The following is a 27,351-nucleotide window of genomic DNA, read 5'->3' as shown; positions in this document are numbered from 1 at the left end:
GACTTGACACCAGAAGATGACAAGTCAAATTCCACTCGCTCGCCTCTTAGTAAAATTCAGCTTTTAATTAAACAAAAAGCTGATCAATTGAAAAATTCTGCTGGTAGTGACACCAAACCTAAAGTGAAGAACCTAGGTTTGGCATTTAGTATCGGAAAAAGCAAAAGTCGGCCAACAGATAAAGTAAAGTTTTCTGTAATTAAACTTGACAAGAAAGTTAGTCTCTTCGATGATGAGGAAGATACAGTAGATGTGTCAGTTTCGCCTAGTAAACTAAAAGGCTCTAGCAAGTTGTTGGCTGCCAAAAATGATCCATCACACTATTGTGATGCCTTAGATAGTAAGCCAAGTTCCAATTTTTTGACAGATGGTGTGCTGAAGATGGTAAACTTATCTCCTACCAAGAAATCATGCCATGCTTCTTCAAGCACTAGTGATATGTCGATTTTATCAAACACTGTTAGAAAACCATCTGCTTCAAATCTACCTACACATCTGCCAAGTTCTGACCTACGCAAGACAACAATTGCAAGTAAATCTGAAGGAGCAAGTCAGTCGAGCATTAAAAAATCATCGAATCAGCATGTAGAAAATATAAAAAAGAACCGTCTACTTGATGAACCTTGTAACCTTGTAAATCCAGTGACGACAAACTCGCGTTCTGCAAGTGTTGGTGATGTAGAAGAGCTGAGCATGCAGAGTCCAAAGAAGGATTTCTTAACGAATACTAAAAATGAAAGTATTGTTTTGAAGCCTAGAAAAATTTGCTGTTCTACTTCAATGCAATCAGATGCTGGCCAAATTAGGACTCATGTTAAAACATCTACTTCTGGAAATATTTCAAACCATCGTAGAGTATCTTTTGATAACATTCAACAGGCTAATAAAGAAACTGACTCATGTAATAACAGTGTCAAGCAGTCTTATGAAGCTGACAGTACAATTCCGGATGAGAGTTTCTGTAATGTTGAGATAAAAACTTTGGAACTTTATAGTGATGAAGACTGTTCGTTGAATGAAGAGATAAAATCGCAGACTGATTCTTTTCATCTTGATGACACACAAACTCATATTTCAGTTCTTCCTAAGTCATTTGAGCCATCAGATGCAGCTACTCACCATAAGAGTTTACCAAAGGATGATGATGATGGTTACGCTAAATTACAAGAATTTTCTGCGCAAGAATTAATTCCTACTTCATCTACAGGAGATCTAGTCTCACATATGCATAACACTGAAAACAAGCTGGAAAGTGGGTAGGCATCCTACCTTGTTATATTTACTTCATCTCATACATAGCGCGATAATAAATTGAAACCTATTTTATTGGGTCTATCATATAATATGTTTAAACTGAAAACTTATCATGTTTTTGTTATATTGTGTAGAATACTTGTTAAGGCATGTATTTCTTATTTGTTTCAGTGTACTTCATACAGTTGATCCACTTGAAGAAAATGCGCAGCCAGTAAAAGTGCCTCAACCAGTACTACCACCAGATGTACAATCTGCATCTATTCTTCCAAAGGCTCCCAATGTTAGTGAACTAACTGCTGTTGCTCAGCAGCTTTTTGATGCTTTAAGTCAGCGTATTCATCCTCCTTCAATCTCCAACAAGCCTACAATCTCTAGCCATGATGAAAACAATGTCAGTTCTAGTAGTGGCCATCCTCTACCTGGAGGGCAGTCCAAAAGATCACACAGCAAATCCACAGTTGACAACTCGAAAGAAAAGAAAAAGCGTCTTTCTGAATCATCTAGCAAGTATCATCGCTCACAAAGCAGAGGTAGAGAAAGACTTAAAAGACGTTCAAGAAGTCGGAACAGGCATTGTCGAGATCGATCGCATAGCCGACATCGAGTTCGGTCCCCAAGTAAAGCGACAATTAGACGTTCAAATAAATTGTCACATAGTCCTGAACGACACCAACATCGCAGAGTTTTCTCACCAGGTGATGATAGAAGGCGCGTTAAACATTCATTAGAAAAGATGCATAGCTCAACAGAGAAGACACGTAGCTCATCAGAAAAGACACATCACTCATCGGAAAAGGTGTATAGCAAAAACTCACCACCACATTCCGAGAGGTAAGCCAAGAATAGGATACACTCTCATCAAATGTAGCAGTGTGAATTCACATTTGTTGACTTGCATTTTTCAATGAGCTGCAACACCTCAACTGTGCACTTATATGTTTTTTTTGTACAAGATTATGTATTTCAAACTATTAACCGGGAAGTGTTTTGCTCAATGTTTTCATGAATATGTCAGCCCGCTAAATCTACAAACTTTCTTTTATGATTCTGCAGGTGCTTACCTGCCACGATTACTATTATTGTAGAATGCCCTCTCAGCTATATGATTAGTGGCATACTTTGAGGATCGCCCTTGCTGCATAAACTCAAATTGATATGACATTAAAACCGAGTTCTGGTGTTGCTGTTATAAATGTAGATAAAACATCTGAATCACCATGCCCAATCAATTTAATAAAAACTGTGATGCCACAGTATATGCAACATTCTCTGCACAGGCTAATAAAGGATCGCGACTGTTTGTGCATTTTGAATATACAATTCTAAAATAAGGATATGTAGAGGTTCTTATAAAATGAAAGACACTAGGCACATGAACATGACATTGGCATGAAAACTGATAAATTAATTATTTTGCCGTTCAAACTTCTAGCAGTGGATATTTTTTTGTAGTTTTACAGCGAAGGAATCATCAGTCTCATCAATTACAAGTCAAGTAATTGCAGAGAATCTGGCCCTTGTTTCTACATCAGAGACGACATCAATACCTAGCTCAACAGTTCTTCAATATGTCTACACTGCTGATGGTCAGATATGCCAAATTGCCTCTTATGCGCCATCAGCCACAACGACTCAAGTTATCGAAGGACCACCGCCTCCTCCTCCCGGAATTGGGCCACCACCCCCTCCTCGAACAGGGCTTCCACCTCCTCCTCTGAGATATTCTTCTGTAATTAATGCACCGCCTCCACCTCCAAGACTTCCTGTTGCACCTCCTGTCTTGTCACACTTCGATGCAACCAAGTCAATTCTTCAGTTTTCTGGAAATCAGCAAATACCACCAAATGAAGTATTGGCCTCACAAGCATTAAATTGTCAGCCAGCAACTTACGCTTCATATCTTCCTCAAGCTGAACATGTGGAACACATGTCTTCCCGCTACATGAGTATGCCTCCTCGCCCACACTTGACAGCTTCTCCGTCTACAAATATGCCACTTCACCAGTCCGTTAGTGTACCACTGCCTCAGTCCATTGCAGTACGGCCACACCAGCCCGCAAGCGTACCACCATATCAGTCATTGACCGTACCACCTGGGAAGCCAGTCTCTATTGTATCTCACCAGTCTGTGCAAATGTCAGCTCATCAGTCTCAAGCTGTGTCCTCTCATCATTCTGGCAATGTAGCACTGCAAGAGCCTGTAAATGTACCACCTCACCAGCTTGTAAACATGCCACCTCATCAGTCTCTAAACATATTACATCAGTCTGTACCTCTACCTCCTCCTCCGCCTGGAGCTATACCTCCTCTCGCTCGACAGCCTGTAGGTCTGCCACCCCGCCAGCCCCCACCCATGCCACCTTCATGTCATCCAATGTTTTCTGCTTCTCAGAACGTGCATGTGCCTCCGGCCACACATTCACAGCACAGTTTACCATCAAATGCATCTACTCAACTGAGCTCTTTTGGAAATGTTTCTTTTCCACGGCAACAGGGGCCCCCTCCTCCACCGCCAGGGTTTACATCATTGCCCCCAGATGTGAAACACCAGTGTAAACTGCCTTCACCAGATTCTCAGTCTTTGCAGCAATTGGTTAGCAAAGATGCCAGGCCTGACAACGGTGTAGCTGTTCACACACTGTCACAGCCAGTCATCAAAACTGAGCCATTAATATCCACAAGTGCTGATAATGTAAGTTATCTTGTTAATTTATACATTATTTATTATACTGTACTTGTTTATTTCCTTTGTCTTGAAAAAATATGTGTTGTTTCAGTCCCCAAGCGACTCCAACTTCTTGAGGTGCCAACTGGCTTTACCTGCATACTCTCCTACAACATCTGCGGAAGAGGTACAATCAATTGTCATTGAGAAAACAGTATCCCCCGAGGACACTACAGAACAGCATGGGAAATCTAGCAGAAGTACTGGCAAATCGGCCAATGATTATACTGAAACCGGCAACAGACGAAGAAGCAGCCGGATTCAAGAGAAAGAAACACGTGCTTTGGCAGGGAGTAAAATAAAAGCTGATAAGAACGCAGAGCAGGTAGGGATGAACATGACTGTGATGGGACATTAAAGTTTACATATAATCATATAATACATTTTATTTATACCAGTAAGTGTATCACGTTGAACTGTTGGATTACAACGAAGTTGTAATACAGGCAGGCATATATCAATATGCAATTTCTTATTTTACCTTACATAATTCGCCTCTTCATTTGTAACAAAAACTTGTCCATTTCTCTCAAGTTTTTGTTGGCTACTTTAAACTTTTTTATTTTGAAAAACCCTGAAAATGTATGAGTAAGTAGTTCAATCTGTGTTTGATGTTTAAAATTGCACATATCTTGGTATTTTTACAGATCAATGGTTTGTGGTCTGCTTTGTGTAGTCATTTATTACCTTTTCCTTTGAGTTGTAAAAATATAGGTTACACCATACTTCAGGCTGCAAAGTCAATCACACCGCAAAGTGTTGATGAGGAGACAGTAGACTTTGTCATCGAGAATCGTTCATCTAAGAAAACAATCGATTTGCCTGATAGAACAGAAAATCACCAAACATCTCCCACCAAGCCTCATCCAGGATCTGCCCCTGGAAAACTGAAGATGAGATGGTTACAGGCTAGCAAGTGTCAAGAAGGAAATGCTAGCATGGAAACTGAAACAGATGTTAGTTTGAAAGCTGTTATCCGACATTTTCATTATGTCTCATCGTCTCCATTTTTTCAGTTTGATAGCTTCTCCGTTGCATTTCCTTTTGAGTATAACTATCTCTTTTGTGAGTTCTCACTTTCCACATTTAGTTCGTTTTTAGATGTAGTTCAACCTTTGATCTTTTGTTAATGTTTTCTTTTTTGACTCACTTTTTATCTTTACTTTTTTGCTTGTGTTTAATAATTTACCGATGCATGCCATCAGTTGAACCACTTTATTGGCTCATTTCTTTTAATCACGCTTTTTATTCCAGCTCTTCATTTAATTTGCTTAGCTTTCTTATTTAGGCTTTGTTATCTGCTAGCCATGTCTATTTATGAAGTTTCTCTCTTATCTCTCCTCCCATATTATCCCGAATGGGTTAGTTTCATACTCCATATAAAGCACAGTATTATTGTACAACTTGTATAAAATAATGGTTAAGCTGATGTGATGTTTTAGGATGTGGTGAGGACAACTTTTGGTGAAGAATTGGAAAGGGAAATGGTAACCGGCCCTACTCACTTGGACGCAACAGCCAACCAGCAAACGCCGCAGTTAGTTGAACCAGCTCCTTTTGATCGCATTGATGACAACATCTACCTGACGACCAGGTGCTCTTTATTTCCGACCGTATCTTTACAAATTACTTTATTGTTTTAAACCAATGCGATCATTGCTAGCTATGTGTGGAAGCCAATCATATACTTGTAGCAAAAAAGTAAGCAAGAACCAGAAGGAATCGAAGAGGATGGTGTGTGACTGCTCCACGAGTGAAGAAGATAGAGCCAACGGCATCCCAGCTTGTGGAGATGATTGCTTGAACAGGATGTTGATGATAGAATGGCTAGTAATACAATCATGATTATTGCTTTGTTTTTCAATCCTCGCTTATCTGCTTAACATTTTTGCTTGTTTGTCGGTGCTGTTTATACTTATAGTCAACTTTTAGCACTTCAAGATGTCCGTGTGGGGAGTTTTGTACTAACAAGAGATTTGAGCGCCATCTGAACGCTGATGTTGAAGTTGTTTTGACTGACAAGAAAGGCCATGGGCTCCGAGCGAATAAGTCGCTTCCAAAGTCAGTACTTAGTAATAATACTATTCTCCTGTAACAGCGTGTCATAAGACTCATGCAATCAGATATCTATTTTAAAGCTTTCACGGATAACTAACGTGCCTTTTTTCTATGACATTACGATGACCTTGTATGAATGAGTTGGAAAGTTTATGACTAACTAGGCTGACTTGTTACTAGTAAAATAATTTGACTAATAGGGATCAGTGATATGCAGTCATTGTCTTTGTCTATGAGCTTCACTGCCGTAATTACTAGAGGCTTGTTGAGAGGGAAATTGGATGGATGCCAGGTCTTTTGAGCTGGCATCTTAGCAACCTTTGATCATAACCAGTGTTGAAAATTTAATCGTAGGTATATGAAAATTAAACAGTAGGTTGCGTGATACTCCTCTTCATCCTTATGTCATTGGTAAAATTGCATGTCTGGTTCACTTATAATTATATGGTAGGTTTAATGGCATATCTATATATCTTATGGTTACACACATGGTTTAGTGGCATATCTGGTTGTTTTATTGTTACATGGTAGGTCGATTGTCATGTCTGGTTATCTTATTGTTGCATGGTAGGTTGATTGGCATATCTGGTTATCTTATGGTTGCATAGTAGATCGATTGGCATGTCTGGTTATCTTATGGTTGCATAATAGGTTTAATGGTGTATCTGATTGTCTCATGGTTACATGGTAGGTTGAATAGCATGTCTGGCTATCTTGAAGATACATGGTAGATCGATTTGGCCTGTTTGATTCTCTGGTGGTTACATGGTAGTTTGAAGGGCATTCTTTTGAGTAGAGAAGGATAATCTACATGTTGCAGGGGCACATTCATCAGGGAGTATGTTGGGGAAGTTCTTGGCTACAAGGATTTTAAGCATCGAGTTAAGCAATATGCTAAGGATCAACATAGACACTATTATTTCATGGCTCTAAACGTTGATGAAATCATAGATGCAACGGGCAAGGGAAACATCTCCAGATTTATAAACCACAGTTGTGACCCAAATGCTGAGACGCAGAAGGTAGGGAAGCTGCTGGTCAAGACCTCTAATTGGGTCTGATCAACTTTTTATTAACTCTTGCTTTGGAAAGCATATACCGTACTTTTCGGACTATTAACTGTACCCCTATATAAGCCGCATCTGCTTTATTTTCGAAAAACAGATAATAAAACAACACGTGGGCCGCACCTTTTGTATAGGTCGCAGAACTCATGACGGTGCTTTTTAACACGGCAGCAACTTTGCTGGGAAAAAACGGAACAGTGCCGTTTTTTCTTTCACCGCGCACTAACCAGAGTTTTCAGTTAATGCACCCTAGCGGTGAAAGAAAAAACCACAGAATAGCCGCACCCTTATATAAGCCGCATGGCTCAGAACATCAAAAAAAGTAGCGGCTAATAGTCCGAAAAGTACGGTACATGTATATTGGCTCGCTTTAGCACTTAGTACAAAAACATTGCTCACGGATCGCAGAGTTGACAGATCAACCCAAATTTTTCCCACAATAGATTTAGGATATCGGATTATTTTTTGTCACAAAAATGGGTCAGTTAGTTTTCTTTTCATTCAGACTTCACAGCATAATATTGCGGTTTCCAAATTTTTTAATGTTTCGTCACATACCTATTAACTATACATATTGTTAATAGGTATAGTATAGTTGATAGGTATAGCTAATAGGTCTATGTCTCTTGTTCAGGGTGGATGAAAAGAAAAATTGTAAACAGCGACCTAAACATATTTGTGCTAGTTAAAATTTTCAACAATAAGTCTCAAATACTTCTAATAACTATATTTTTATATTAGAGAATGGGAGTCTGTGTTTTTGTCAAACTGCTAGAATGATAGCATTTTTTTGCATTCGGATTAACTAAACTAAAAAAGATATTACACATGGCTCTTTTTTCAAATGCACTGAGATTTGTGCAGATTTCTGCTAATTCCAAAAAGACTAGCTTGAGGCTCTTTGACAAGCATTAATTAATTGCGTCAAAACAAGTGAAAAATTATGTTGTGAAAGAGTGAAGTTGTAACTAGTTGCCAGAGTATCTAGACAACTAGCTAGTATACCTTGCACCTCACTCGTTAACTCCAAATGCCTTAACTACAATATAGTCACACTTTGTATATCGCTATATTCACTGCTCTGAAGATGCCCAGCAGAAAAAATTATGATCAATTCAAAGATACAATCGCAGGTTTGGTTACCTAATTTGTAAACGTTATATACGGCCAAAAAGTTGTGGAGCAGAAAGCACACCAATTTTACAGATTATCCAACAGCCAAGCCCATATTACCCTGCTGTGAATCATGCAATCTTTTGCTAGTGGACTATTAATAATTATTTACCTTTTTATATTTTATATTACAACTTGCCGAATGCCTGGCATTGCACAGATATTAAAAACAACTTATAAACAGTGGCAGGTAATGTAAATGCCATTGGCTAATCTGAGTAAGCTAGTATATGTATTGCTAAATTTACTAATAAGAGATGTGAGCGCAAGCTTTAGTAACACAGAGTCGCTATGCGTGTTTTAATTCAGATAATGACTATCTGCCCAATGAATCCGTTGTATCTCATGCTGCTTAATAGGTTAGCTTGTCACCTTGTGAACGGGAGGTTCCGCGATCAAATCTTCTGGGATACAGATTTTTCATAACTAGACAGGCTGCACAAAAAGGCAAAAAGTCATACACAGAGATTTATATACCTATATATAGAAGGTATCTGATAGAAGGTATCTGATAGAAGGTATCTGATAAAAGGTATCTGATAAAAGGTATCTGATAAAAGGTATCTGATAAAAGGTATCTGATAAAAGGTATCTGATAAAAGGTATCTGATAGAAGGTATCTGATAAAAAGTATCTGATAAAAGGTATCTGATAGAACGTATCTGATAGAACGTAACTGATAGAACGTATCTGATTGAACGTATTGTTCGAGTGCATGACATCATCTAACATATCTGATATCACCTTTCAGTGGACAGTGAATGGCAAGCTACGGATAGGTTTCTTTACTATCAAGGACATTGAGGAGAATGAGGAGATTACATTTGATTACCAGTTTGAGAGATACGGGTGAGTAAATCCATATGATGCGCGCCTGTTAGTCTAAGCACTCAATTTTCGAATCTCCCTTACTGAGTATTTACAGGGCATGCTGAGCAAACATTAGGTTTTGCATGTTTTTTGATATTTATAAAAAATGTGCAGCGTTGAGATGTTGAATTTGACAAAGTTCAATCCGGCCCCTCAAAATTTGTATGCTACTTGTCTGAGTCTGTAAACATCTTTGGATTTTTTAAAAACTTTGTTCAACTCGCATATATTTCCTACCTGTCCTCTAAATAAATATGTCAGGATGTGATGTGATTCTTTGATCTACCTATGTAACGACTGTGTGTAGCAAATTTTAAATACAGTCATACTTCAACTTACGAGCTTAATGCGTTCCGAGACTGAGCTCGTTTGTCAATTTACTCGCATGTTGGTGCAATTTATTTATATATAGAACAATTAAATATATATTGATTAGTTTCCATACTCTAAAAAAGCAAATAAAACACTCAAAACAAGATATTGTAACAGAAAGAACATGTTGGTTATTGTTCTTACGTACTACATGCTTTCAAAAAGCAACAAATAAAAAATAATGCAAGGAAATGTGATTAATTAAAATGTAAAATTAAATACATACAATAGCTGTTAACACTCGCATTTGCCAGGGAGGGAGATATAAGTTATCCTTCGTTACAACATTTGACTTTGATAATTTTGGATTTTATCAGTGTTAAAAAACAAATTTAGAAGCAAACCTGAAAGCAAACTTTCATTTTCAACTAAACGTAATTAAAATTTCTTCGGCGTTCATAGTTTGAAGTTTCTCGTTGGTTAGCGAGAAATTTTTCCTTTTTTTTTCGCTTTCACAACTAGCCGGCCGTTTTAAGATAAACCTATCTAAGGACGTTTGCCTTTGTCGCCCTTTCAACATGTTGCGATTAGGACGAACACAGGTGTCGTCACAAATGGTTAATGCACGACCACTAGCCAGCTTGTCCGAATGTCTATTAAACAGTTTGGATAGATAGCGCCGGCCTTTTCACATAGCATCGTTTCAGTTACGCTGTCACCGGCCAATTGTTTGTCCAATGCCACCAGCGGTCGTGAAGATCGCTGCACCGCTTAGAAACTATGGTTAGTCCTTTTGCGAACTAAATGCCCTGAATATAATCCTTCTGTTTGATAATTATGAATATATTTCTGTCATACTGTCGAGCTAGCTCAATCACGCATACACATTTCGCATATTTTTCAATATTTTTCCGTTTAATATCATTTGTTATCATTTGCTTCTTCTTGGTATTATCTTTAATTTTACTGGCAAACTTTCGGTCTACGCACAGTACGTTTAATTCACATAATTCTGCACAGAAAATCGTGCACAAAAAAACACGGTACAACAGTATAACCTGAGCAGTTGAAAAATACAGAGTGATGCTGTTCTCATAAAACACCTCTGGCATATTTGGCAACTGACTCAAGTGCTCGTATCTCAAACATGGCTCGTATGTTAGTGCTAAAACTTGCTTAAAAGCTGGCTCGTATCTCAAGTTTCTCGTACGTTGGAGCACTCGTAAGTTGAAGTATTACTGTAGTCAAGAAAGAAAATAGAACAAGTTCTAAACCATTTTATATTCTTATGTACCTGAATGCATGCAACAGCTGCATGGATTTATTACACTTACATGTTTGTAGCTTATCTTAAAAGTTGACTTGCAACAAAATTCACATTACAGTTATTTGATATGAAAAGATTCACCATGTCTTACTCTGTTGTGTTGTAGGTGCCAAATATGTGGAAATGTGATTACAAGCTCTTAAAAGCTCAAAAATGAAAAGCCGCCGTAGATTGGAATCTGTTTATTTATCTGACGTAGTCATTACAGTTTAGTTATTGTCTTGACACGTGATGATCTCACGTGAATTGAAAAGTCAATAAAAAGCTCAATATAAAACTTATCGTAGCACTAGTTTATGACAAACACTTCGGGTTTTACCGAAGACCTGTATCAAATATATATATTTGATACAGGGTCTTCGGTATAGATGCTCACTACTTTACAGTTTTGCTTCGGCTTGATCAAATCGTCAAGTCGTAATCTGATCATGTGACCCAATACTTCGCAAATAAATTTTGCAGCACTTTTCGATTATCACAGGGGACCAACAGGCTCACCATGATTATCAGACAATGATATGTACTCCTTCGAGGTAAGGTTAAAAAATTAAATGAATTTTTACGGTAAGTTATAGGATATCAGTGCTACAAGTGACAGCATTACGATGACGATAAAATAGACACATAAGAACAATAGACATGGTTTTATTGAATGCGTGAAGTATATTTGTAAAAATATTTCGACGAATAAAGTTGCACGAAAGTGTAAACAGAAACCTTCTACCGCAACTACGTCACATCTGAGCCGTTTTGGAAAGAGAATCCAAACTACGGCGGTCTTTGTGGCTGCGATTAACTGTTCATTTTTGAGCTTTTAAGAGCTTGTAATCACATTCCCACATATTTGGCACCTACAACACAACAGAGTAAGACATGGTGAATCTTTTCATATCAAATAACTGTAATGTGAATTTTGTTACAAGTCAACCTTTAAGCTAGTTGGCTGTAAATCGATACGAGTTTCAGCTTAATTCTTGCATCATTTTCTGTTTAGCGTGTGGTTTTTATGTACATATATTATCTTGAATGTTGTAGGAAGGAGGCCCAAATATGTTACTGTGGATCAAGCAACTGTCGAGGTGTTATCGGGGGAGAAAAGCCTCAGGCCCTCAAACCTATAACTGATAGCAAACCTCAGCCGGGAGGAAAAAAGAAAAAAGAGGACAACAAGAGGAAGTTAGACTACAGCTTTAGTGATGACACGGTGAGTTTCTCTTTACGCTTTGTCTTCCAGTACAAATCTTTGGGATATCTTCCTCTTTCCACTTTTGTTAAGGTAAATACCATGATTGGGATGCTGCTGAGTGACAGAAAGATCTTGTGTCACAACAATGTCAATTAGAAACCAGTCTAACAATTCCAGTTGTCAATCGTTCTTGATCGCCATTCAGGCTGCTCCAATCGATTTGTTTCCAATTTCTTTGAAAAAAGATCTATTACTATTAATTTACTTTTTTTCTTATTATGCATATATATATTTTTTTCATTTATAGTTTATATATAGATATATTTTATATATATATATATATAATTTATATATATAGATTTTATATATATAAAATGTTGTGGACCTTAGAAAGTTCTTTCTTACTGTGGGAAGGGAAGTTCTTATTAGTTGTCAACTTTGTAGACTGTTTCTTTTTCTAATTATAGTCATATATTTGGTTGTATTGCAGATAGTTCAAGTTTATAATTTGTCTTCAAAGTTGTTTGAAGACAAACAACTTTGAACTAGCATGAATAATCTGAGTATGGAACTTTCAGTTTTACCATAAAGCTTTTCATTCATTGTTGCACTTCTGGTGATTGGTGTGTTTTTTGATGTGGATATCAGTCCACTTTTTTAAATTGAAAAAATATTTGCATTCTGAATTTTTTTTCACGTGTCTACATGTGAATCAATCTGTCAAACGTGCCATGCCAGTAATCTCCTATCTATTACTCTGTGGTTCGCATTTCTCTTTTGAAAGAAAAGTTTTTGACTAGTAAATGATGATTCTTTGAAATGTCCACAAAATCTTCACTTATTAGAGTTTTCAGCGCTGTGAAAAATTGAAAATTTTAAAAATTTGCGGTCTATGACTCTATGTATGTGATGACAGCCACGATGCAAATTCGCTCTTTTAACTGTTGCAGCTGTCTACAGAGATTGAGAAGCTGACTAGCCTGGGTGGTCTGAAGAGGTCTGAGCATGTGCTTCAACTCTCTCGGCTCATGGTTAGGGCTGACAATGTTGAGCAGAGGGTTCATCTTGCCGATATCATACTGGTCAGCATGCTCACGATTTGTTTCTAACCCATAATTACGCTAGGCAATTTATCATTTCCATCTTAGAAGAAAACTGATTCACCAGCAGTATCAAAATGCCTTCGTAGATTAATTTAGAAAAAAGTTGAAATCAGCTGCGGACTGGTAAGGTGCTATCAACCAAATTTCACCAATAGTAATTACCGTATGTTTGGTTTTCAAAGCGGTGTTGCGGACTTATGAAACAATTTATAGGAATAGTTGTGAAAAGGTGATTTTAGAGAGCTTTTAGAAGAGAAAAATGTTATCACTATTTGAACTCTCTCAAATACTTTTCAGAATACCGTCATTAAATAATAAATTATAAAACTTTATTTCTCTGTAGAACTTTATAAAACATGATTTTTTTTTGGGGTTGTCCAAAACTGATTGTCATAAGGTTGTTCATAGAACAAGGAAAGGAAAGGTGTGAAGCAGCTCCCACCAAAGGTTAGCATGTAAACGAGAGCCTCAGGCTAACTCATGCGTGTCTAACATTAAAAGATGCACTAGTAGGTGTGGGCCAAGTGTTCCATAGAGTACAATTATTTCTTCAAAAATGTGACAAAAATAACAACTACGGCGGTTGTTATTGACTTTCTCTGAGTTTTTATTGTGTGAATGGAAGCGTATATGACTTGTCCTCTTATTACAAATTTGGACAAGACTACATTCATTCGAGCTTAAAATTAAAGTATAGGCTATTTCAAAAAATTGATCAAGTCGTATTTCATCGGATTGATCTGTGATTGTTCCTGTAGTTTAATTGCGGTTGATATTCACTGATCTCCCGATCATCACAAGTGAAAATTGCGCTAGCTAATATGAGCTCTAAATTTTCATGTGTTAAGCAATCGCAAGGATAGATTGTAATGTATTGTTTCCAGGAGACGACAAATCACAGCTGTTTGAGATTGTTTCTCAGCTATCATGGCCTGTCTGTGCTGTGGAGCTGGCTTGTTGACCTTCCAAACATTGGCTGCTATGAACTAAAAATCATGGTGAGCACCCTAGTATAATCCTTCCACCTTACCTTCAGCACAATAGTCCTCATGTTCTTTATTATATGTACCAGTTTGGTGTAGAATGATACTTTTGCCCGCTTAGTTGAGATCCCAAGATAGGTTTTTAGCATGATTGACCAAGTTTACAGCTCATATAGTGACACATCACTGAAATTGCTGCCAAACACCCCAGTTAAACTTCAGCAATTTTTATCCAACAGTCATTTGTCTGCGTAAACTCATAAAAGTACATGTGAAGAGTATTGATACATGTGATATTATGTCATTGAAGTCTCAGACCTATGCTAAAGTACATCCTTTTAGATTATAAATGTACTGCGTCGTCTGCCTATTAATAATCGAAATGTCATCCAAGAAACTAAGATCCAATTGGTGCTTGAGCGGCTGTTAAAGGATAGCAAGGAACGACTTGACATACTTAGTGCTGAGGCTGCCCTCAAACAGGAGAAGGCTGACACACTTAGCGCTGAGGCTGTCCTCAAACAGGAGAAGGCTGGCACACTTAGCACTGAGGCTGTCCTCAAACAGGAGAAGACTTATACTGATGTTGCTAACCAGCCGATCAAAATTAAAGCATCTCCCGAGGTCGCTGATTCAGTCTTCAATCAAGAGGTTTTAGACACGTCACTAGAGATGGCCGGTGCAGACAACTGTCAACAGGTCGTCACTGGCTCTGGTTCGCTAGACAAGCAAACAAAGGAAGACTGTAGTCATGAGTCAAAAGAAATGTTAAAAAAAGATACTGCATTAGATTCAGGCACTGATGCCACTGTTTCAGCAAGCCCAACCAGTGTCTCTAACACAGCTCAGCCAGTTGAATTGATAGCAGAACGACAATCGCAAACAGGTGAGACTGATGACCTCGCATTGCCCAGGTCATGTCCTCAATTACACAGACAATCATCGGATCAGTTGACGGATGAGGTGGATATGAAATCTAGTGCTGACGGTGACAGTCAAGATGGATGCCAATCACAAGACGAGCATGGGTCCGACACAGGGACGAAGACAGAGGAGGAGGGAAATGAGCTGAATGAGCTGGATGACTTAACTCACATGGTGTCACTGATTGAAGAGGTCTTGGAGGCTTGGTCAGAACTCAAGGTAATTTCTGTCTGCTAATCTAACCTTTGTGCTTCGAGCGGATTAGCGCTTGCCTGGTCTCCATTGTGTTTCCAAGCTGATGCAAAAACCCTGCCCAAAGCTTGATTCGCTTCCTATTCCAATTGTAACACACTGCATTACACCTCCTAACATCATGGGTTCCTCTGGCATTGATGGGAACGTTTTCTGTAAAATGATGCTAAGAATCTTTCATAAAATGTTTGAAGCTAAAAAAACTTTTGATGATGCATTTCTACGTAGAAAACGTGATAGGAAAGTGAATTCCTGGCAAATGCTAATCTTGACTGAGATGTTTCATCCCCCTGATATAACCTCTCTTGAATATTTATCTTGTCATAGCCCTTATTTAAATAGATAGTTCACATTTGATCATCTCGATGGTGACAGCGGATCTTGCGGTGTTTTCACAATTGAAAACAGTTAACGCTATAATAACACTCAGCATTGCTCTCTTAGGATTTTTATGGGAAACAATCTTTACGGGACAGTAGAAGTTTGACAGGAACTGTGAAATTTCCAAGTTGCACCACTTATGGTGCAATAAGCAAGTTTTCTTAATAATTATGAACATTGACCATCATTATATCCTATATACTGCTGTATCAGTTTCTAGCACAATTATCAACCACCATTAGATCATATTTCCTTTACTATTGGTTCGACTTGGGAGGGAGGAACGTATAAGTTGACCAAATATTTGCTCATGGTGCTCGTTAGGTGTTAAATATATTCATACCATGTTCTGTTGGTTTATGTGAGTGTTCTAGTTTTATTGGACATGTGTAATAATAGTTCATCAGCTGATTCATATTGTCCATCGTGGATTAATAATTTTATCTAGTCAACTTGTTGCTTTTCTTTAGGAAGAATTTAAAATACCGAAAAAGCAGGAGAATGAGGAGAGGAAGAGAACGGTGTACGAGATTGACACAAGCAAGCATGATGAGTATGATCAGCGAAAAGATAGGAGGGAGTCAAGCAGGTCTGCCAACAATATATATTCAAGTCTAAGCTGACAGGCAGTTACCTTTGTTCTGTTCGTCTGTAATTAGGGTCAGAGCAAAGCATAGCATATGAAGACCTAGTCACCTAGTTCCAGCTTTTGTTGCAGATAATGTTCAATATACAATTTTAACTGCCTTAGATGTCTATATGGTTATAACTATCTTAGATGTCTATATCACTATAGCTACTTTAGATGTATATACGACTATAACCATCTAAGATGTCTATTTGACTATAACCACCTTAGATGTCTATATGGCTATAATCACCTTAGATGTCTATATGACTATAACTACCTTAGATGTCTATATGACTATAGCCACCTTAGATGTCTATATGACAATAACCACCTTTGATGTCTATATGACTATACCTACCTTAGATGTCTATATGACTATAACCACCTTAGATGTCTATATGACTATACCTACCTTAGATGTATATATGACTATAACCACCTTAGATGTCTATATGACTATAACCACCTTAGATGTCTATATGACTATATTCACCTTAGATGTATCTAGCGTCTGCTTTTCAAATGTCAACCCGGCACCATCACTTAGTGCTTAACAAATAGTAAGTACCTATAATGTGCTAAATAGGTTAGTTTGTGCATATAATACTGCAGATGAGCGCTGAGGTATTACAGAGCTCAGTAGTTGTCTTACTCAAAGACAGACTGTTCTATCTTTGTCCTCCGACATGGTTTTATAGTTAGAGTTTTAATCAGAGAGTTGATCAGCCACCTTTACATAGTCCGCTCTTAATATATATTACAGCTATGGTGGAAAGTACAAACGACGCAAGAAATACAATGGAAAAGCTTGTGCGCATCAGGAAACGTAAGTGAATTATGGTTTACGCATCGACCCATGAACAATGTACTTGAACAGGACTAAAGGCAAACCAAAGGCTTCTACATGCATCCATTTCCGTAACCTCGGCCACAAAACAAGCTTCATTCATATGTGAAAGTTCCTTACCTCATGAAATTCTGGTTTGACAAGTGGGTTGTTTATGTTCCGACCGGTACAGTGATGGCCAAAATAGTTGGGACGCCTAATTTTAAATTAGAATTTTGACTGAGTGTCATATTGTCATTTTATAACAATAGTTTCTCATCCCAATGTAGTAAAATAATATATAAATGTTATAAATGAAAAAATATAATATTAAAAATGACTAATCCCATTCGAGACAGTTGAACCCAAGCTAACCCCAATTTGAAAAACCCAAACGGCCTTTTTCAGGGCCACCAACTTATACAAAGAGTTGTTCAAAATTATTTTAAGATGATATCTAGTAGACACTGTCTCATAGATTGATCTGTATATCATAGAATCAACATCTTGCTATATATTGTAGTTGAAGATGTTGCCCAGTAAAAAATTCATAATCAAAGCCATCTAATTATAATATTAATATAATTGGTTTCATCATACTCTTAGCAGTATGAAGAATTAGAATATATATAGTTTTAGTCATCTAGCTGCTCTAACAGCCAGGCTATTTCAATATGAACATGAATTTTTAGTTATTTCAATTATAGGCGTTCCAACTATTCTGGCAATCACTGTATGTGAGTTTAACTCATAAAAACTTTTGTTTAGTTGATTTGTTTTGATCAATTTTTATTGGCTCTGATCTGATAAACCTGCTTTGTGACTATTAATAGCTTGCTCAGGCTTTAATGGCTCACAGCATAGCTAAATATCTTATAACATAAATAAGATCAAGAACTTGTGAACCCGCTCTCTCTTTCGATTAAATGGTTATAGATTACTATAACCATTTAATCAAGAAAATGTTGATAGTGGTTTCAATCTCTGTGGCGGTCCTTCTTCGTTAACATTGCTGGAATTGTGACTTATTGACATACAAGTATTTCAATTGCGATCTAGTGGGTGATGTGAGCTGTGCTTTGTTAAAAGGACGTGTCAGATTGTGTGACGTCGTTGATTGTTGTTAGGTTAGTAAAGAATTTGTCTCGTACAATCTGTTTGACCTTGTTGAGATTATTTATGTTGTCAGTGTAGAGATACAGCCGGTAAGAGGCTAGACCCTTCACACTTTTTATACTTCTTAACAGAGAGCAGATGTTGCTCAGTAAGCTCGAAAGAAGACGAATGTTTGAGGAGCAAGTCCGGGCAGAAGAACTTTACGAGTTTCAGCAACAGCAGGTTATTATCATAGCACTCGGTATAGTTTTGCTGGTATTGAAGGTTTCACCCGAGGTCATAAATTGGTTAATCTCTAGTTTTTGGAAAAGTACATGAACTAAACTATTGTAAACGCTATCAAGTATAAGATTGCATTGCGTGGTTCTTGTGGCACATTACTACTTCTGAACTTATAAATTGCTGAGCCTACACTTCCTTTCACATGTCTCTAAGGTAAAGTAATAATATGAAACCTCGTTTTATTTGATTAGCATTTTATTCATTTTGGTTTTTAGTGTAGTTTTAACCCTTTGAACCTTAACTGCTGGTATTTTGGCGATGCGTAGGGTGTGTCAGAAATGCTAACGGCCGGATACCGGCATCCTCATGCCTTCTGTCTACAAAAGCTGCTTCTAAGTAACAGCGTAGACCTATCAAAATAATTCTTGCACAGGACGTTAGAACGAATATTTCACTTCCGTTTTTAACCTTTTTCAAAGATCGTTATCTTCTTCCTTCGTTGTAATAACAATTTTACTGTGACGATATCGCAAAAAATTGATACGACTAGTTTGTTTGATGCAGATGAATGATTATATAATACTAATCATAATTTTTGCAGGTTATTTTTGCTCATTAAACAATGATGAATGTACACTCAATGGATATGATGCTACTGTAAAGGTTTTTAGAAGTTTTTAAAATCGCACAAATTTTTATGGTTCTAACCCGAAGAACCGTGAAACACATTGTTTTCCATTTTCTAGCATTTGCTGTGTTGCTGGACCTTTTTACCAGTGTTTTACCACATATCATTGGATTATGAGCATACACGTATTAAGATATTTTTCAAAAAGCCTCAAAACTTCCTATCATTGGACAGTTTGCCCGGAGATAATGAAACACATCGGCAAGGATGGGCAGGGTTCAAAGGGTTAAAGGTTAACTGACAGCTCAAAATATTAATGCATTAGCACATGTTACTAATTAGAGTTTCAGTAATATTTATATATATATATTTGACCTAATACTATTTATATCAACATTTTCAAATTGCAAAGGTGGACAGAAAGATTTGCAACATTTGCAAAATATCGATAAAACACTTTTTAATCATAAAATTTGTTATATCCAAATCCTTATACATGTAAAAGAAAAGTATGTGTTGATAGATTGCAAAAGATGGCTTTTGAGAATAGCAAATTTTTACTCATTTTTTGAAATTTTTGTTCAGCGTAAAGGAGGAATTTAGCGCTAGTGCAATTCTTAAGATGACACGCGCAAGCCGATTTATGTAATTCTATAACCACAAATCGAAAACTGATGCAGGACATATAATTATAATAGACTTACTTGTATTTGGGCCAAATGCTTCGTCCTCAATTCGAAAATGCCGAATGTTGCTATTGCGAGGCGGTAAGCTAATCCCCATACTTTTAACAATAGACTGATAACTTCTAACAGTGCTCAGTGAGTATTATTAGTGTTAATCATGTTTTTATTACTTATTCTGTTTACAAGTTATTAAAATGCCGGTTATGTTGCATTATAAGATCATAAGTAAAGTGCAGCATAAAATAAGTCTTATGTTCATGCATTACGTAGTTGGCAGCATTGACATCGGTCATACATCTGTGTTTTACCATAAAATGGCCTCCTTATACCATAACTAAGAGCTTGCCTCACGAGTGTTTTTCCCATAAGCGTTTTTTTTAATTTCGCCAACTTCAAAATCATTGATAAAACATGAAATGTCATAATTAAATTTTATATCTCATTGTAATTGTGGCTCTAAAATAATAAATTTATTTTAATGCTATATCTAATTACCTGAAATATTTGTAGTTGTTTTTACTTGGACTGTAGAATTTTTTATGAATAATTGCGCCAACATGCAAAATAAACGTCGAAAGGTAATTCAATATGTCTAGATTTTACTGTCTGTAATCATGATTCATTTGCACATTCGAGTTTAACCACGTTTGTTGCTGAAAAAAGATTTTATTTAAAGTATTTGTCATCTACAATTTTGACATTATTCACCTGGACAAAGAGCTGAATTGCTAGGGTTGCTCAGCTGAAGCTACGACTTACGTTTCAAGTTCTATGTCTGTAGGATTTCTGGTATGCTTATAGTGAAGTTAGTCTCATCCAGAAGTACACTCGTAACGATGTCAGTTTGTTGTGATGTCATAATGACTTGGTTGGTGTGGAATAGAACTGAGGGAAAGACTAATTTAACAAGAAATAATGTTCAACTCATCGGTATTCAATTTACTTATGCAACAGTTTGCTTTTCAAACAGCTGAGTTTATTACTAATCTCCTCATGATTGACACGAAGAACTTGCCTCTATTTTGATAATGCAGCATTGCCTATATTACACAGCCATAGCAGAGGTGTGAACATGAAAAATGTATATATATGTTTATTGCGTAATGCATGTATTTTTATACAATATATGACACAGAGCAAATCAGACAATAAAAGTACTTGTTGAAAGTTTGAATATAAATAAAGTCAAAAATGAACACTAATTATAATGCTGAGGAATATGCCTGACGCATATTAGTGTAAACAGCTGTGCCATGTCTAGAATGTTGGTTTCAAGGATTAAAGGTTTAAAAGTCATACCTTGAATAGGAAAAGGGCTAGAATTGTCTAAACTGACTCTGATTGGATAAATTATTTCGTAGCCTAGTTTCTTTAAAGGTTGACTTGCAACAAAATTCACATTACAGTTATTTGGTATCAAAAGATTTACCATGTCTTAGTCTGTTGTGCTGTAAGTGCCAAATATGTAAAAATGTGATTACAAGCTCTTAAAAGCTCAAAAACAAAAAGCCGCCGTAGATTGGAATCTCTTTATTTCGATGACGTAACCACGAAATTTGGTTATCGTCTTGTCACGTATGTTCTCACGTAAATTGAAAGGCCAATAAAAAGCTCAATATAAAACTTATCGTAGCGCTAGTTTATGACAAACACTTCGGGTTTACCGAAGACCTCGTATCAAATATAGATGCTTGCTACTTTACAGTTTTGTTTCGGCATTATTCAATCGTCAAGTCGTAATCTGATCATGTGACCCAATACTTCGCAAATAATTTTTGCAGCACTTTTTGATTATCACAGGTGACCAACAGGCTCGTCATGATTATCAGACAATGATATGTACTCCTTCGATTACAATGACGATAAAACAGTACGAACGATAAACATAAGAACAATAGACATAGTTTTATTGAATGCGTGAAGTATATTTGGGAAAATATTTCGACGAATAAGGGTACAAGAAAGTGTAAACAAAAACCATCTATCACAACTACATCACATTTGAGCCGTTTTGGAAAGAGAATCCAAACTACGGCGGTCTTTGTGGCTGCGATTTTCTGTTCGTTTTTGAGCTTGTAATCACCTTCCCACATATTTTGCACCTATAACACAACAGAGTAAAACATTGTGAATCTTTTCATATCAAATAGCGGTAATGTGAATTTTGTTGCAAGTCAACCTTTAAGTTATCTCAACCAGGACTATTGATCTCGGGACAGTCTTGGTCTTGTAATAGAGGCAATATTCTTGTAATTGGTTATTTTGCTTCGACACTTTATCATCTAACGAGTTGCTCATAGTCACATAAGTTGAAACATTAACTTTACAAAATTTAAATACAAAGTTTTTAACTAAGAAGAAAACCTTCTCAAGAAATAAATGCTCGCCCATCTTCATGTCTATTTTATGGCGTAATCAAACAAATGACATGTTTAAAAGTTTTAGCAGCTAGAGTTGGTATTTTGGTAGAGTGTAGTCTAGCTTTGAGTTCAGCTGGCTATTACAGTAAAATGAAGTCTGTTTCACCCATTGCTTGGATTACCTTGACTAGACTTGCCAGTTCATACTCCTTATGTTGCTAACAAAGAATGCTCGTTCCACTACCAATACATTACCTTCTCTGTGGCTTCAACTACATTTATTGGCTGCAGTTTGACGACTATCCCTCGTGCCAAAGTTTCAAAAATGGTTGTGATGGCTTGAGTCCTCACTACTTCTCTAACCTACTATAGAGGGCCAGAACCGTTCTACAGCAATATTAGGCTTACACAAAAGTAACAAATTAAACTCTTTTTCAACCGCTGCCAGAGTCGGGTATAGAGTTAGAGTTGGAAATCTGTATCGGACTCACCTGTGTAGTGTATATTATTCAATCGCTGCCTGTTTTAGTACGCAGAGTCACAGAAATCATCAGATGCCTACTGTGATGATTTTTCACAACCCCCTCCGATGCCTGAACAATCATTTCCAAATGCAACTCAGCCAGCGGTTGCTCCCCAGCATAGTCATCCACATCAGTACGTGGGTCAGGATATTCCTCATCCTACGCCCACAGTTGAAACTCCCCAGTTCTCAGCACTGCCCACCGAACCTGCCCAATTCCCCGCACAATCAGGAGAAAATTCTCAGTATCCCGTTCAGCCGGTCGAGTCCCAGTATTCAGTACAGCCTGTAGGCTTTATCCAACCCACACCCACATCCATTCAGGTACATATATGAAGCCTATTTGATTGAGCAGGCTGAGATACATGAAAAATGGCCTTAAAATGCTGAAAATGGCCTATGATGTTGTTTGACCTCGTTTAATATTCTTGCTGTGCTTGACCATTGGCGGTGTTGATGGTCTCAGTAGTGCCTCTTTGGGATGAGTTACATTGGATTTACTCGATTAAAATAATTGAAAAATGTTTCAAACATTTTTATATTTACAAAGTTGGCTAATTTTAGCAATTTTATGTTTTTGTATGTAATATTTTACCAACACTCAACTGATTATGCAAACAGTTAAAAGGCAGAATACTATCAATAAAAGAGTTCATATAGATGTCAGGACCTGAAAGGTCTTTCCATTCGCACATTGAATAACACTGTTTGTGCTGTTTATTTTGCCTTAAAAGCTGCATCCTCTTCTACAATTGTAAATGCAAATTTTAGTTTGAAACAAGTGTTAGTTTTGAAAGACGAGTCATTGTGGTGACCTTCACCTATATGAATTTGATGTTAACCTTATTCCCATACACTTAATTCAATCTCAATGCTGTGCTTAGGCTATCCCAAAAAATCCTTGTATCTATGATGACAACATAATTCAAGCAGGGTTCAGACAGTGCCCATCGGGACTCAAGCCTCAGAGGCAAAACCTTAGTTTTGCATACACAATTGCAGCTTGCTACTCGAGTGATTTACAGTCTTCTTGTTGCAGCCCGTCGCCACACCGGTGCTCACCCAATCATCTGTAGCTCTTGGATCTCAAGCACCAGCTCTCTGCTATTACACAACTCCTCAAGGAATGCTCTTCCAACAAATTGTGCAGGCAACTCCCCAGCAGTCAAACCCCTCTGTAAGTCTGAAAGTAGATTTTGCTGTTGTTGTTTAAATGTTTTCATTGATCTTTCATAAAACTGATTCAAAATCTTAAACGGTTTTTTTTAGAAACATTTTATCGTTTTGTCATCTTGTGAGGGGTTATTAGAAGACACAAAAAGGAGCAGCTATACTCGCTATCAATGTTGGTTGGAATAATATCTCATTTCTCTTCATAATAACCCATTACAATGTAAATAGTTCTTAAAAGTGCAATTGTTATTTTATTTTGTAAAATAAGGTTATTTTCATTGTAAAAGCCTATGACCTCTGTTACATTGCTGTCAAATTTCCATACAGCGATAGCGTAGCAACAAACCCCCAATATGGCGCTGCAAAGCCATTATGGGAACAACTTTCTCACTCTCATTCTGTCGTGGTTCAGTGATGCTGTTTGGAAGCTAAACAACAGTGCGATACGCCATCTTTGTACCATTAAAATGGTATTAGCGACCAATGGCGTCCCACTTGTGTGTACGCATAGGTCTTGCTTTCCTGTTGTTTCATATATGCAGAATTTTTTGTTATTGAAACGCTCTAAACTAATTGCACAACCATCGCTTTACTATAGCACCCTATGGAAACATGATCAGCGTAGCGCTTTGGCAGTGGCGCACACATGTGTCGCTAAACTCTTGCTGAATGGAGACTTAGTAAATGTGTTGTACATGGTTATATACATGGTCATTGCAGGTGACATATGGTCATCTGGTTTGTATGTTATATTATCAGGTAATATACATGACTCCAGCCTCACAGACTATCAGAATAGACGAACCGCCTCCTCCTCCTGCTGAACGTAAATCAAGCCTTCCATCTGATTGGAGGAGTGCCACTGATGCACAGGGCCGCATCTACTACTACCATAAAGTGACTAGGCAGACCCAATGGGAGGTGCCAACAGGAGATGAGGAACTAGGCGCTGCTATGGAACTTGAAAGTCCGTCACAGGAGAAAAAGAGTAAAGCTAAGCATAGGGTTCGTTATTTTCTTTTTGCTAGACAATTTCATAGTCGTACGGTTACATACCTCAAACAATTATATGATGTGAGCTGATGTGCTATGATGTGAGCTGATATAAGCTGATGTGCTATGATGTGAGCTGATGTGCTATGATGTGGACTGATGTGCTATGATGTGGTCTGATGCGCTATGATGTGATCTGATGCCCTATAATGTGATCTGATGCCCTATGATGTGATCTGATGCCCTATGATGTGATCTGATGCCCTATGATGTGATTTGATGCGCTATGATGTGAGATGATGCGCTATGATGTGAGCTGATGCGCTATGATGTGATCTGATGCGCTATGATGTGAGATGATGCGCTATGATGTGATCTGATGCGCTATGATGTGAGCTGATGTGATGATATAGGTGTGAGCGAAGCTCCTAGGAGCTGTCAATGCCAACTGGTTTATAAACTGAAGTTTTTTCTTTATTTTTTTTATCTAGGTTTTAGAGGTTTTGAATTTTGTGATGAATTTACAGTATTTTACATGTTTGTGAGAATTTAGCGCTACTGGGCAGTTTAAATCGGGCATTTATATTAATCATTGAAGTTATGAGTGAAAGCACGCCGTTCATGCTCCAACAAGACAGTATTGGAAAATACTGATAGCTTTCACTACTGTGTGACAGCAAAACACTCTGTTGAGATTCACCATGGAAGCCATAAATTCTAGAAAGTATTTCTATCAGTTTTTATGACTAGCTGAGTTGATGTAGTGAGTGACATTGTCCCTCAAATTAAAAAAATTCCAGATGATTTAAGAAATTTTTAAGATTAACATCCTCATAACTGAAAGCTTTTGTATCTGACGAAATAGCTAAGAATTAGAGATTACGCTTGAAAGCCTGATGCGAGTAGGTGGTCTACTTTTTGATCGTTCATCATTTTCTCTCCCAAGAGCGGCCGGAGAGAAAAATGATACTTTTTGGCTAATTATGGGACTCTTGCTATTCAAATCGAATTTGTGAACTTCCACGAAAATTTGATTTCTTCCTTAATACGATGCAAATACGTAACATAAAAATCTTTACGTTGAGTAAAATTTAAGTACAGGGGTGTCTACTTTGCTTGGTTTTCTCCTTCAGATCGATTCTAGGTTCATTTATAATTGACAATCTATCAATATTTCAGTAAATTAATGTAATTATTGTAATAATGTTATTTCCTTGTAATAATTCCTTGTAGAACATTTTTCCTTTGATGATGTGGTTGATCAATGGGATTGTTGTATGATATAAATATACATAGCATTACTCTTCACGTTATTTTCACTTTTCATGATGGTCTCTTATTGCAGAAAACAACTATGGCTCCTGCTGACACCTCTGCCGATGCAAAGAAAATGAAGGAACATTTCAAGTCAGCTGTAAGTATTTTTGTAGTTGGTATGGGGTGGCTGTACGAACCATCATTCTGCCACCATTGTAATACTCTAATTATGTGCGGTTGAGCACTCTGAATCTAACATCGCGAATACAGGACACTCCTACAGTTTTCAATAACTGTCTTGTATGTGTTTGGTTCTAATATACATGTATATATAATTTTACTGATTTATTACTGTTTTTTTACGTGTCTCTTCAGCATACTACTTTTATTACATGATTCAGTCTCCTACTACCTGTCTTTTTAGATATCAGTGCACATCCGAACTCTCCTTAACGGCTACATGAAGACAGACTGCAAAGTAGGAAAGATTACCAATAAAGAAGACTACAAGTTTTTAGCGAAAAAGGTATGTAGAACTCGGTTTGCTTCTAATATAGGCACTGCTATTTAATGTTTACAAAGATTGAGGGACCTTCGATATTAAGCGGAATACAATAGAAAAATATTGTAGGTTAACTAAGTACGTGAATCCAAACAGCACGATAAAACTAAACAACTTATCTCAGTTAACAGCTCTAGCCCTTCGCAATTGCTACTTTTTACAAAACTGAACATCAGTCAGCTATACACATGTGACCAATTTTTCAAAATAACTTATAGCCTAGCTAGTAGTGGGTTGTTCGTGCTTCCAGAACTCAACAAATGCTGTTTTTTAATTTTTTTGAAATTATTCTGAATGGGATATTAGTATGTCATGCTCAAGATCATTGTAGATGACAAATCTCAGCCGATTCACCACACTATGTCACTGAGATGTACAGCTGAAATTTTATCGTATACTCTAGCATTAGGTCCTTTGCATATTTTAGTTGACCCATGCTGTGCTAGATAAAGAGCTTAAACACTGCCGACATCTCGAAGATCTAGAAGTCAATGAAAACGTGAAGTTCAAAGCGAAAGAATTTGTAAAAAAGTATATGGCTAGATCAGGAGGTGTATATAAACGAGACAAAGAGGATAAATAAACATTCCTCTTTTCAATTAGTTATCATCTGCATGTGCTGGTTTCTTATTATGTACTTATTCGATTTCCTAGTTAGTAATTAAAGTATTGTTTTCGAATAGTTCATTCAACTCCCCTACCTTTTTCCAATTTTCGGCCATGTGCAATTTGTCTTCGTGAATATTAATGTAACCT

General features: G+C 37.2%; 1 protein-coding gene across 1 annotated transcript; it reads left to right on the top strand.

The window, feature by feature from the left end:
* On the top strand, nucleotides 1-27,226 carry LOC137390657 (histone-lysine N-methyltransferase SETD2-like; the record flags this gene model as incomplete). Its single annotated transcript, XM_068076984.1, has 23 exons — nucleotides 1-1,256; nucleotides 1,426-2,088; nucleotides 2,710-3,949; nucleotides 4,035-4,307; nucleotides 4,714-4,938; nucleotides 5,425-5,576; nucleotides 5,677-5,808; nucleotides 5,915-6,043; nucleotides 6,861-7,062; nucleotides 9,032-9,129; nucleotides 11,825-11,993; nucleotides 12,926-13,057; nucleotides 13,963-14,076; nucleotides 14,404-15,204; nucleotides 16,089-16,207; nucleotides 17,013-17,075; nucleotides 18,323-18,413; nucleotides 22,617-22,934; nucleotides 23,650-23,787; nucleotides 24,543-24,788; nucleotides 26,122-26,190; nucleotides 26,458-26,559; nucleotides 27,023-27,226. Coding segments are annotated over 23 exons (6,888 nt in total), but the record flags the coding sequence as incomplete, so codon positions are not given.
* Nucleotides 27,227-27,351: the final 125 nt, after the last annotated feature.

The sequence above is a fragment of the Watersipora subatra genome, chromosome 3, assembly GCF_963576615.1.
Source record: "Watersipora subatra chromosome 3, tzWatSuba1.1, whole genome shotgun sequence".
Classification (NCBI taxonomy): domain Eukaryota; kingdom Metazoa; phylum Bryozoa; class Gymnolaemata; order Cheilostomatida; family Watersiporidae; genus Watersipora; species Watersipora subatra.
This window is presented reverse-complemented; position numbering and strand designations above follow the sequence as displayed.